We start from the raw sequence: 13,769 nt of genomic DNA, 5'->3' as shown, positions 1-13,769 counted from the left end.
AGACATTTTCAGAAAAATACATCCTGGATTCTCCCTGCACTAGCAAAAGCTTATTATTAGTGATCTCCTCCACTTGTGATAGATCCTGTTTGAAAAGTACAACAAAATTTCAGAAGGCATCTGAAGTTTCAGGCCTCTGCTAAGAAGAAATTATTATAGGAGGCATATCTTCATATTATTTTTTAATCTTTTTCTAATATTATTGTCCTCATGAAGATTAAAGCTAGAATTAAGTATGGTATCAGTTTCACAAAGTGTTTCTTAATCTTACTTCCAGAGTGATCTGGAATTCTACTGAAAAATGTTATTTTCTGTGTTGTACTGAGCAACTCCAGGCAGTGTCCCCAAACTTTTCTTCCTGTTGAGGCATGGCCAGCAATGCCTTTGTATGTACCCTCAAAGTCTTCAAAGTACCTGGTGGTGGTAATACTTTACAACAAAAAACCTCAGAAACCCTGTTTGGCCCTATGTAAGCCTTGGAAAGCGAATAGGTAGCTGGGAGAGTCTGCTGCCAGCAGATAGCCAGCTTGAGTAGACGAATGTTAAGGAACGCTGTGACTTTTCGCTTACAGGAATGGGCGTAGGGCCGAAGGTGGGTGTATCAGTGAAGTGTTCTGCGTTCGCGCCTTCCTGGGATAGCAAGATTGCTCCTTAGAGGGCTCTTCAGAGCTACAACAGGACTGAGCTGTCTTGCTTCCCTGACTTGGTTTGGCTTCTGTAAGGCTTGGGATAGGTTTCATCCCAAACAGGTGCTCCTTTCTGTAAGAAATTTTGAGAGAGCGTGAAAGCAAACTTCCAGACAGCATAGGGAGAGTTATCCAAAGGGGCGATTTAAAGGAAACACATAACAGAATAGTGGAGCAAAGGGAAAGAAAACAGCAATTAACACGGATTAAATAGTTGTCTTTGGGAATGGAAGAGTTCCCGTGTGTTGAACTAGAACAATGAGACATAAGCCCTTTGCCTTGTCTTCTTTTAAAGTGGAGACAGGGATGGGAATTTGGTTCAGAAAGTCTCAACAGGCTTGGTGCAAGTAAAACACCATAGCAGTAAGAGTGCCTGATGAATAAAGAGAACATGAAGAGTGAAACTGGGGTTGGAAGTTAAGAAATAGGCCAGAGAGGAGGATTTGCTTATAGATAGTATGAGAGAGGATTATGTGATAAGTGTTATAATTTGTAGAGTACTGGAAAAAAAGCAAAAAATTACGGTGATTATTAAGAAGCAAGAAATAGTAAAAGTTAGTCACTGACTAAATGTGAAAGAAGAGTTAAGATGCTGAGGTTGTGAGCCTGTAGAAAGAGAACTGATGGAAGCTGAGAGATCTTAGGAGAGGAAGTAATTTCATTTAGGAGAGAATAAATTGGAACAATTTCATTGAAGAAAGGGATTGGCTGAGAAGCCACACAGAGAGGTAAGAATTAATAATTGGAAACAGAGCATAGACTTACCAAAGGAGAGATTGCTTGGAATTAAGAAGGTTGAAACTCTGGGCGTTAATGATCTGACTAGGAGCAAATGTGTGGGTGACATAGATATTTTCTATTCTACTTTCTGTAAATACTGGCATCTTATTTTAAGGTGTCATATTTCCATTTGTAGATGTGGCTAAATATCTTTATTCTAATTGAAAATATACACTCTAACAACATTTAAAATAATACATTAAATTTATTAACATTTAAATAATAATTATTAGTAATAATTGAATAAAATAAGTTTTAAGAATAAAACTACCTCAGAAAAATAGTCTGCATATTTCTGGAAACAAAAGATAGATGATTTATATCCCAAAAATCAGAGCAGTACAGCATCCAGAACAAAGAGGATGTTGACAGATGCTGCCAAGACAATCCCTGATATCTGTGTCAGTTCAGAAGGCTTGGTAGTAAATACTGAGAGGAAAGATTACTGTTGTTCAGGGTGAGTTCTATTAAATAATAGTGAACTTTTGTAAAAGCAAAACTAACTTTTCAATGCTCTTGGAATTTTTAGGTTTTGTCAAAGAAACCTAGAAAAGAAAAATATCAGAGGGAAGATGTAAGGCAAAAGTTAAAAGAAATAAAAATAGATTTACTCCATGTTCTGAAAGGATCATTGCAGGGCTTCTTTGTGAGGAAAAATAAGGGGAGAACTGAAGATGAGTTCAGGGCAGTGAATATTATCTGAACAAACGTTTCATGAAAGTAGAAAACCAAACCGTACAAACAAAGCAGCCAAACAGGAGAACCTGTAAGTATACCAGTTCAGCTAAAGAGATTTCTTGTTTTCAGCTTAGTTTTTAAAATAAAACATTTTTAAATTAAGTAATTTTTTTGAAAATAGATAAATAGTAGGATTTTTTCCAGAGCAGTTATTTCAGTTCTACATACAGATAAGGGGAAAAAAATGTGGAAAATACAGAGCACCCTACAAAGATTTTGAATTGAAAGCTTGGAAATGCATAATTCTCTTCTAGAAGGGATGGATTTGAGTTAAATGAGTTGGTGACAGAATTGAGGTATTTTTATGCAATTGTCTGCCCTAAAAAAAATATTATGTAGCAGCAGTTCAGGAAGACTGTCTTTGTAATTTGTCATTTGTTATGTTTAAGACAGATATCTACACCTACATTAGAAAGAGGGGGTAAGAATTTAGTTTTAAAAGGGCTTTTTATTTTTTAGTGTAAAAGCTTAAAATAATTTTGAGGCATCAGCGACTGAGTACTGGGAAAATAGTGATGTGAGCAAGCCCTAAGTTGTTTTTCAATAGCAACAGACTAAATCCTCTTTATTACTTCTAATAGAGAATGTAGTATTTGACCTGGTAATTGTGTGGCAGAACACTGATTTATTTTTTTAGATTAACATTGCTACATGTTTTTTATCAGGTGAAAAGCCATTTCGTTGTGATGAATGTGGTATGAGGTTTATTCAGAAGTATCACATGGAAAGGCACAAAAGAACTCACAGTGGCGAGAAGCCTTACCAATGTGAATATTGTTTGCAGGTAAGATGACCTAATGAAATCTTTTGCAATTAATAAACAAAACACCAGTCGATTCCCAAGTAGTACAGATAGGACTTTCTTCAGGTGTTGTAGTGATGTGCATACAAATAAATGTATAAAGAATGTTATTTTCTGTTGAGGTGGGTGGTCTTGGTCCACAGCTGGAACAGAGTCACAACTGTCTGCACTTGATTTTATTGATTACAGACTGTTGTTTGAAACCTTCGTTAGAAGTTAGTAAAGTGGAAGAATCATCAAATAAATTTGTTAGAATGAAAGGTTTCTTTTCTTTCTGCTAATATATTTATTTTTCTATAATAATAATAATAATAACAAAAATCTTTTGCAGTTTTTCTCCAGGACTGATCGTGTGCTGAAACATAAACGTATGTGCCATGAGAACCGTGACAAGAAACCGAACAGAAGTGCCACCAAAGTTGGCTTTTTGCCATCGGAGGAAGATTCTGGTTTCTCTACGCCCATGAAAGACAGCTCCTTGCCAAAGAAGAAAAGGCAGAAAACAGAGAAAATGAAATCTGGGGATAAGGAAAGTATAGATAAGTCAGAACAGAAGAAGGACAAAAATGACTATTTGCCTTTGTACTCTTCTAGTACTAAAGTAAAAGATGAATACATGGTAGCAGAATATGCCGTTGAGATGCCACATTCTTCGGTCAGTGGGTCGCACTTAGAGGAAGCAAATTCTGGAGAAATACACCCACCTAAGCTCGTTCTCAAAAAAGTTAACAGCAAGAGGAGTCTGAAACAGCCACTGGAGCAAAGTCAAACCATTTCACCTTTATCCACGTATGAAGACAGCAAGGTTTCAAAGTATGCCTTTGATCTTGTGGATAAGCAAAGTTTACTGGACTCTGAAGGTAATGCTGACATTGATCAAGTTGACACGTTACAGGAAGGGCCCAGTAAACCTGTACACAGCAGCACCAATTATGATGATGCAATGCAGTTTTTAAAGAAAAAGAGGTATCTACAAGCAGCTAGTAATAACAGTAGAGAATATGCCTTGAATGTAAGCACCATAGCATCTCAACCCTCAGTGACGCAGGCAGCTGTGGCCAGCGTCATTGATGAAACTGCCACAGCGTCGATATTGGACACACAGGCGCTGAATGTTGAAATTAAAGGTAACCATGACAAAAATGTCATTCCAGATGAGGTACTGCAAACTCTGTTAGATCATTACTCGCACAAGGCTAATGGACAACATGAGATATCTTTCAGTGTGGCTGACACTGAGGTGACCTCCAGTATATCAATCAATTCTTCTGAAGTATCTGAGGTCACCCAATCTGAGACAGTTGGAACAAGCTCTCAAGCTTCCTCGTCAGATAAAGCTAGTATGTTACAGGAATATTCAAAGTTTTTGCAACAAGCTTTGGACAGAACTAGCCAAAATGATGCCTATTTGAACAACCCGAGCCTTAATTTTGTGACTGATAACCAGACTCTAACAGCCCAGCCAGCATTTCCTTCCATGGAGAAGGTCTACACGTCTATACCCGTCAATAGCTTTCGATCGGGAATGAACTCTCCATTAAGAACAACTCCAGACAAGTCTCATTTTGGACTAATGGTTGGTGATTCGCAGCACCCTTTTCCCTTTTCAGGTGATGAGGCAAATCATTCTTCTTCCTCTTCTACACAGGACTTCTTGGATCAAGTAACTTCTCAGAAGAAAGCAGAGGCCCAGCCTGTTCATCAAGCATATCAAATTAGCTCCTTTGAGCAGCCCTTTAGAGCTCAGTACCATGGGGCAAGAGCTGGAATATCATCTCAGTTTAGCACTGCCAATGGACAGGTGAACCTTCGGGGACCAGGGACAAGTGCTGATTTCCCAGAATTTCCCTTGGTGAATGTAAATGATAGCAGAGCTGGGATGACTTCTTCACCTGATGCCACAACGGGCCAGACTTTTGGCTAAGAAATCTTTGTAAATAATACTGGCACTTTAGAACACATTTGTCAAAAGGGGGTTGCTCTGTATAAGATGGAGTTCTGTACAGCTTTTAAGAGCCCTATGTTAAAACAAAAGTAAGCCGATACTAGCAAGACCAATAACTGCTTCATTCTTTTTTTTTTTCCTCCGGTTAGTCACCAGTCATTGAACTGGCTGATGTTGGTGCCCCTATCAAAGGCAGTTTATTATTCGCTTGTTTGAATCCAGAAAATATTTTACCTTTATGAAATTTAAAATAAACAAAATCCCCAGGTAAGACTTTCCCCCATGATTGTTTTCTTACTGGTTTCCTTGTATGCTTTGGGAGGACAGTTTATTGTCTGATCCTATTCATACTGTCAGTTCTAAGCTTGTCAGCATAGTCATTGCTCTTCAGCAGGGAATCAACATGTACTAAAGACACAGAATAAACAATAAGTTTCAAAGTCAAGCAAATGTGACTTTAAAAGATGGCATTTTATAGAAAAATAATCTTTCTTCCATCTCTCGCAAAAGTAATTTTAGACCATGTGCCCTATATTTCTGCTTTGCATTACCTCGAGTTGCATTTGGAGGAAAAAATGAATTCTGATAGACTAACTCTACTATTTAAAAGTCTAATTAATTTAAAATACTTTAAACACTTTTTTAAGCAAAATGCCTAACTGCTAAAGTCTTTACTTCGTTCCTGAAGTAATGTGTATTTCTTTGTACAGCCGAATCTAGATGTAACTTTTTAATGACTTTTTCATACACTGATACCAAGATTTTGAAGTTCTAGTTAAAATACTCTGTAGATGACATTCCCGGTTGCATAATGCTTACACAAACTCTGTATTCCAGGATTTAAAAGCTTAATTGTACCTTACCCTACATACTCATAATGATTAACATAGAGCACTTAGTCAACTTGATAGTTTTTGATTTTGCAAAAAAATAAAACCGGTTTAGATTTTTAGGTTTGATACGGTTGCATCATTTTCATCTCGTACAGCTCCAATTATTCTCTTCAATATCCATTGAGATTGGGTATTCTTAGCTTCTGCAAAAACTCTTTTAATTCTCTATCTAGAATTTTGACAATTCAGATCATTAAATTTATCAAGGTATCCCCGAAAGCTGAAGAAGTGGGCATGCAAATTCCCTATCTTTTTTAGTGTTCTAACTTAGCAAAAGTCATTACAATTTTACCAACCAAAACGGCTGAATAATGCTAGTGAACAGGATCTCTTTTTCCAGCATAGACGAGTGATCAGAAGTTTTTGTTGCATTTCACAGTATAAATAAACTACAAAGTTTATCCCTGTACCATGAATATGTTTTTTTGAATAGTACTTTGTCTTGAAGTATACAGTATGGTACGATAGATAGTTCTGTGTGCATTTTCAAGGTGGTAAGATTTGAGTAGCATAACTATTGTGTAGTTTAAGTTAACAAGTTACAGATTTTTGAACTGTATGTTCATTCTATTGCACCTTCCCTAAAGGGACACTGTCTGGTAGTTTAAGGCAGTTTAAGCCTAATGTAGGCTGATTAACCAGGGAAAAACACACACACACACACGTGTATATATATATATAGGTAAATATATATACGGTGGGGTTTTTTAAATAGGATTGCATACATCCTTTTACAGCACTATTGCTAGCTGATATCTCTCAGATGAAGCCATCAGTTAGTAGAAAAGACTATGTCTCAAGGAGCTAGAATATATCCTGTCTTTTAAGAAAGGACTTGAGCAAGACATAGAACAGTTCCCACCTCTTCCCAAAGCCGTAGCAATATTTTTCTTAATTGTCATTATGAGAAAACGAATCCCACTCTGTCTCTTTTCCCTTACGGTATCAGAATTACAGCACTAACTTCACTTGGTACAGTTGAGGGAGAAGGTGCGTTTGTTATCCATACCTTGCTGCTTATATTGACAGGAAATACGATTTCTGTAAACTTCTTACTTAGTACTTTTGTGTAAGGAAACAGGTTCTGTTGTGATTCATTGACCCTGTGTACAATATAGGAAGATGTTTCAGCGTGCTATGGCTTACCAGTAGTTTTGTCTGAATATTTGGCCCTGAATTAGGAATGAGCACCAAGGAAGAACAGTAAATTCCTTATGGATTATTAATGATACATGTAAATGAATTTCTTTGAAAGAATGTTTTTAAAACAATTCATGTCTCTGTTTTTCTTCCTTTTTGGTCAGTTTGTTTTTTTGACTTTCCATTTTAGTTTGCACAGACATAATAGTTGCGGCCCTTGTAACCCAGGAAGCCACCTCTTGGCAACGATTGTTTCGTTTTCAGTGTCTCATTTCCATGGCATCCTAGCTTGTGCTGCCTGAATATTACTGTGTTGGCATCTCTGTTCTAATGGCCCATTGTTGCAAGTAGATGGCCATTAGTAGTACTATTTGTTAAATACAACAAGCAACAAAAGCCAAAACAAAATCAAAGGGCTAGATTATTACTGCACTTCTCTGGCCCCATATCGAGGTAAGAGGAATAAAGCCTGTTTCTCCTGAAGGAGACTGACTCAACTTTATTTTAAAAAGTTATTGCATTGATATGCTGCTGTGAGAAAGTGATTGAGGAGTAGAAGGGAGTAGCTCTCGCTCCATTCCATCTTCATACTTAGGAATCGCTGCTTGGGTGCCTGAGTGAGCCAGCTGTTGTACAGAGTGAAGGAACTTGCTCTTCCCCAGAGCAAAGTGGGAATCAGACGAGGAACTGTTATTCTTTATGTTGGAGCTCATTCCTTGCCTGCTGCTGAGCCATCACAGCTATGCTCTGTGCCTTAGGACAGGTGGTGAAGTCCCCGTCTAGCCCACAGGGACTGTCTCGTAGGGTTCTTCCACACGTACAATTAAAGCGGTGGTTTAAGTAGTTGGTCCACTGATGCTTGAAGCTTTCTGTACCAGAGTTGTTAACCAAATATACTGCTATGATTTCCTGAGTACCTGCCCTTTTATTCCAGAATAAGCGTGTATGTAGTTCTGGGAGGTTTAACTATGTAAAAAGCTCTTGCTTGTTTAATAATTACGTTATTTAACAGCATTTTCCACTGCTCGTCTTTTGCTGCTTTTAATCTGCTACAACTGCACACTCTTCATTTTGATCTGGTCTGTGTTGATTTTTGTTAGTTTTCCGTGTATGTCTGGAAAAAAAGGACTTTGGTTTTCTGTTCTGTTCTTGTACTGAGATTGTTCAGTCGGTCAGCATAAGGCTGGGGTGAGCGTTCATATTCCACAGAGCTAACAACAGACCTTCTTACTTAAAGGTCATGGAAGCACTGAATGTGTGTGTGTGTAAGGTGGAATTTTTTGGGGGATATCTTCTGGGATAAAGCAATGCTGATTTAAAAAAGAGGAAATTGATGACATTTATTACCGAACTATATATATATACACAGCATGTGTATATATGTATATACATGCACATATTAATAGGCCATATTTTGGTCCTAAATTACTTGACAGTGTCCCTTTTAGCATGAATCCTTTGATATGTTTTACCATTAATATAACAGACAATGAAGGAATCAGCTTGTAATGGTATACTAATAGGCATTTACCTTTTCTTCATTTGATTTGAGAATGAGTTAATCATAAATTACGAGGTTTGGGGAGAAGGATTAACCATGTGTATTACTGTATGTTGGTTTCCGAATAACAAGGTAAACAAATTGGATGATAAAAGAACTATGTTTATGATCTTGTGTCTCCTAGTGTTGTCTTTAGGAAAATTGTGTTTCAAGAAGAAAATAGGACAAGAAAGTGTTCATGTGAAATAACACTTGTATTGTTTTTATATTGTACTTGTCATTTTTTTGGATAATGGGAGCTTTTCATTGTTCATTGAGAAGTACAGTAAAATCTTGCTAATTCGCTGACCGCTGATCAGAGCATCCGATAGGTTTATACATCCCCGATGGTCTCTTCCCACCTCTCTGCAATGGTCTAAAAAGTACTGTAGCGAGGTCTCATATTAGTAATACTGTACTACTTCACCCAAGTATACTACAGAATCTCTATTAGTATACTGGGAGGTAGAAGAAGTATTGAAACCTAAATTACAGTTGTCAAAATAAATGAACAAAGTACCTTTTGTGACGTGACATCCTTGCTTTTATTGCCTGCTTCTTCACTATTTTCAAAATTGTCATTTGTAAAGGGTTTCTAAGGCATTGCTGCGAATTATTGGGGTTCTACTGTAACTTTTGGAGTTTATTCTGAAGTATTCATGTTCTCCTATGAAAACTTTCCACCTGGACAGACACATTATATTCCATGCTTGTTCAGAATATTTTTATAGTATTCGTATCATATGTAGTAACTATTTGAAAAGAACCAGAATATTTGGATGAATCCACTCTGAGTTTTGCAACTTTGGATTACTTTATGTATGTATATTTGCTAACTAAATTTTCTTGGCTTTGAGAGCTTTGATTTTTATTCTTCTTTGTTTGTTTTAATACCATTACAAATCACAGGGAAAATCCTCATACTCCTGGGAATCCGTTTGGAAATTTTAACAGGCAGAAATATGCTTATGCAGTCGGTACCAGTATGTACGCATGTGAACTTTCAAATTACATGGTTGGTACTGAAGCAAATGAATAATGTTACAGTTCCTCGTGTTAAATGTTTTACTGAACTGAAGCCTTGTAACTTTGAAAGTTCATTCAACTTACGGTAATGCATGTTTATGTTAGGCATGTAATGCATTTAGCTAAAACTCACTTTGCAAAGGACAAGTGCTAAGGAAGTATTACTGCTAATGAAAAGACATGTCTTGAAGTTAAAATTTAAACTTTTGTTCAATTTCAAATTGCTTTGTGTCAGGGAAATAAATTTATAGTCGCTTTTGCTCTACTCTAAATAGAAAACCTTATGTTTCCTTTTTAAAGTTACATCTTTTGGTAGGAAACACAAACTGAGGCAAGCAAACATTTCTAAGAGTTGTTTCTTGCTTTCCTTAATCCAATGGATGGAAAGGTAATATTGTGTAAACAACATTATTTTATTTTTTTATGCAATATCATGCTGTAAATATGATTTATCAAATAAGGATGTACCTATGATTGAATCTTTGATTCTGCACAGCTAGAGTTTATATATAAATATAAATGTGTCTTGACAATCAAGGACTTATGTCAGTCTTCCTTTATGACGTTTCTTATTGTTATGCATTCCATTTGTTTGACTTGAGTATTTGTATTGTCTGTAAAGTATGTAATGTTTTTATAGCTTGTTTAAAACGAAAAAGCCTGTAAATACATATGAACTGATCACAGTACCGCTCTGTTAGAAGGCGTATGATGATGTACTGTTTGTAAGCAATAATACATGAGAGTGCTAACTTTACAAGTAGCATAAGGATAAGTTCCAAAAATACCTTTGGGAGTAAATAGCCTTGTTTGAGTTAATGAATATTCTTAATCATTTTTTTATAAATAAATTCAAATGTCCTCCGGCTGGAGTATATAACATTGTTTACACAGCACAATTTCAGTCGCAGAGGGGACAGTCTTTAGATCTGTGGCTTCATCCGTGCACACTTTGAGTAAGAAATGAATGGCTTGGCCGCACTTCTGCAAGATGAGGAAGACTGCAAAAGTTGAATAGCTGTGTCTCTAAAGGAGGAGAGATAGTATTCTGCTTCTGTGCTGATTCCTGACAATTCCTCTACTTAAATTTGGAGTCTTTAAGTCCCGATATCGAAATGATGAGACTTGGGCCTCCAGTAGAAAGGAGTAGTTCTCTTCTTATTTTATATGCAGATGAACAGTGAACTTAGAAGTCATGTCTTCATTTGAGTTGTGTATTTTTCAAAGTATGAGCTATGAGATGCGTTTATTCCGATAAATAAACTAAATGTCAAACTTATAGTTTGAATTGAATAGGTATTAGACTGTACAGAGCAGCATAACTATTTGAACAGTCATCACTGCTTTAGAACCCCCCACCCCCAATTTATAAATGTATATGACCTACATTTTATAGAAAAAAAGATGTTTTTAAATGCTAGTCATTTATATAATATGTGCTTTGAAGGATTTGCTAGTCCACTTGTCACTTTTAGTACACTGGTATCTTTTATATGTAATGTATGCTTTTTATTATTATTATTATTATTATTGTAGTAAAGCATTTCAGTAGGAGGAATTTTGCAACAGTATGAGGGGTTGAAATTTTCATTGTCAGAAATGAATTATACTGGACCTTGTCTGTGTAGTCTTGTCTTTCTTTCAATGCTGTCTGGAAGGGAACTTGGTATTCAATAAAGCAAGTGACCTCCTTTTATTTTGAAGGCATACTATGTAGTGCTGAATTGGATCTGGAAATATGATGAATTTGAAGGCAGAGAAGTAAGTACAAAAATCTAGTGTACAGAAGAAATTGTGTTATGAAAAACCTGATGATATATATAGTGGGACACTGTTACAGTGCATTTTCTGATATAGTGCTATTTTCCTGAAGTCCATATGCCTTCTTTGTATTTCAATTAATAATAAAAAAAAACATATAGATAAATTTAGGATAATAGGTTTATTTCAATAGTTACACAGTATTTCTTTATCCTACAACATCTATTCCATCCCTTTATTATCAGACAAAAGGCCGTAACCCTAATTCCATCAGTAAAAGTATGTATATAGGGGTGAGATGGTTTTGTAGGAACCTGAAAAGTGTGAATTTGTATATTCCTTATGTTTCTGGCAGAAATCAGTATGTGTGTCTGTCTTTATTCCGTGAAATGAGGAATTTCCTGATATCGAGAGAGAGAGAAAGAGAGACAGAGTGTGTGTGTGTGTGTGTTTAGGTATATGAAAGATGTTTGGGTCTCATGGCAAAAATGATACAAGTATAAAAGGATTTAATGTAGTTCAACACATGACTTACATTTAATATGTAAAAGAAACATTTAAATTTCATAATTCAAAAAAAGACAAAAATAGTTTTGCAGGAAACAAAACTATTTGGATAGCAGGCTTGACCAAATGAATTTTTTTTGTTGTTGAACCTGATATATTTTAAATGATTCTATTTCTGCCTTTATTTCTGCCCTAAAAGCAACTTAAAATATTTTGGGAGTTACTCTTCCTGTTCATTTGACTGTGAGTGTAATTTATATCATGGTTTACAAAATGTGGCATGAAGGATTGGATTGTTTTATCTGTATAGTACAATGAAAGATTGCTTTTTTTTTTTTTTTAAACATAATCATGGTGAATGGTATTGTATTTTTAGGATTGATTTATTCCTTAAGTGACTTAATGAGTTTCATCACTTTTGACATTGTTTTCTTAATGGTTAACTTAGTCTTTTTGGGTTTGTAATACCGTTCTGTGTATTGTGATACTAAGGGAAGTTATGTTTTTGCTTTATTTTTAATTGAAAACTAATAGTTTGATAATTTATATTTGCAAATGATGCATTTTAAATGTGGTCACTTGCTGTTTGAAAAATAAAAATATAGAATACTGTTTTATGAATAGACTTAGCAGTATTTTTCATATTAGATAATTTCAAACAAAATCTTAATGAGACAGTTGAAGGCATGTAAAGATACGTATTGTTGTGCAAGAACTGAAGTGGATGCTTTCAACAATTAAATGAAATATTTAAATATTTTATTTGAGACATATAAAACTTATTTGGGTTTTCTTCCCCTTTGGATCTTCTTCTTGCCTCCTTTGATTGTAGAAAACAGAGTGTCTGACCTTAATTTTAATCTTGGACTTCTTAGAAGATTGCACTGGAATCACTTTAGTAGAAGCACCTGGTATTAAACCAGCTTTCCTTTTGTAGTTCTTGTTTACACTAGAGGGAGTTTATTCAGTGTCAGCAACTCTTCATGCAAATGAGAATCTGGACTTTGTTTTAATCTCAGTTGCAAGAAAAGTGAACTTTATTACTCAAGTTTTTAGTCCATTGGATAACAAGGTGCGTGTATGCACTACATCGTTTTGTAGTGTGTGTAGTATACAGAGTATTTAATATTTTTAACAGATTTTTCTATCCTTGAAGCAATTATGTAAAAAACATTGACAACTGTAGCATTTATGCAGTTACAAAACCAGAAATGTGCCTTGTAGCATTAATTGCTGATAATTTAGTTTTCTTGCCTTTATTTATTCATGTGTTAAAGGCGTTTTCCCTGAATCTTTTGGTAGGATCACTTCTGATAAAGACTTGATTTTTGTGAAATGCATGGCTCTTGATTTCACTTTGTGTAAGAACAAATACCTTTTAAAGAAAGAAAAAACCCTCTGCTAAAACCTGAGCTGTGATCAGGCGAGTGCTGCGGAAAGAGCTGTGTGGGTCTAGGATGCCAGTGGCTCCCGGCTACCTTTACAGCCCTGCTCCTGGAGCCTGCAGAGTGACTACCTGGGCGTTCTCCACTGGCCACCTCAGGGAACCCCCTCGGGGCAGGGGTGGCTGCATGAGAGGAGCTTTTCACCTGGCCTTTGCCTAAACCCCTTCTGAGGACGTTTAACCCAGTTGACTGAATTTACATGGCAGCAGAGAAGGGGCACGGGTGAGATTTGCTCTAGTGTCTTACCCAGGGGACCGCAGCCCTAGCAGAGATGGGCGCACACAGCCGCAGGGCAGGAACGGATTAACTGGCACAGGCGTTTCTGCAGGGACTGCCTGAAGTTGGCCTTGGGAAGGGCGCCCTGCTCCTGCCCCTCTGAGCTGAGTGGGGCCGTAGGTGTTGCTGTCTTGTAGTGCCTTCACGTGCTGCTGAAGTGTGGAGTGGGTACAGCACTACGACGATATGACTTTGTTTCAGTGTTCCTCTAGTGTGTATATTTTGGTGGT

The 13,769-nt window shown here is 36.4% G+C and overlaps 1 protein-coding gene across 3 annotated transcripts in view; it reads left to right on the top strand.

The window, feature by feature from the left end:
* The window catches only part of ZNF148 (zinc finger protein 148), a 41,479-nt gene extending 36,257 nt beyond the window's left edge, over positions 1-5,222 (top strand). For all 3 annotated transcript variants that reach the window (XM_086615664.1, XM_086615663.1, XM_086615662.1), the window contains 2 exons: positions 2,870-2,988; positions 3,338-5,222. In XM_086615664.1, coding sequence (XP_086471790.1) covers positions 2,870-2,988; positions 3,338-4,930 — 1,712 coding nt within the window. In that variant the 3' untranslated portion in view covers positions 4,931-5,222. The remainder of the gene's footprint in view (positions 1-2,869; positions 2,989-3,337) is intronic.
* Positions 5,223-13,769: the final 8,547 nt, after the last annotated feature.

The sequence above is a fragment of the Tauraco erythrolophus genome, chromosome 8 (genome assembly GCF_009769465.1).
Source record: "Tauraco erythrolophus isolate bTauEry1 chromosome 8, bTauEry1.pri, whole genome shotgun sequence".
Lineage (NCBI taxonomy): Eukaryota > Metazoa > Chordata > Aves > Musophagiformes > Musophagidae > Tauraco > Tauraco erythrolophus.
The sequence above is the reverse complement of the archived record's forward strand: the minus strand, read 5'-3'. Positions and strand labels throughout refer to the sequence as shown.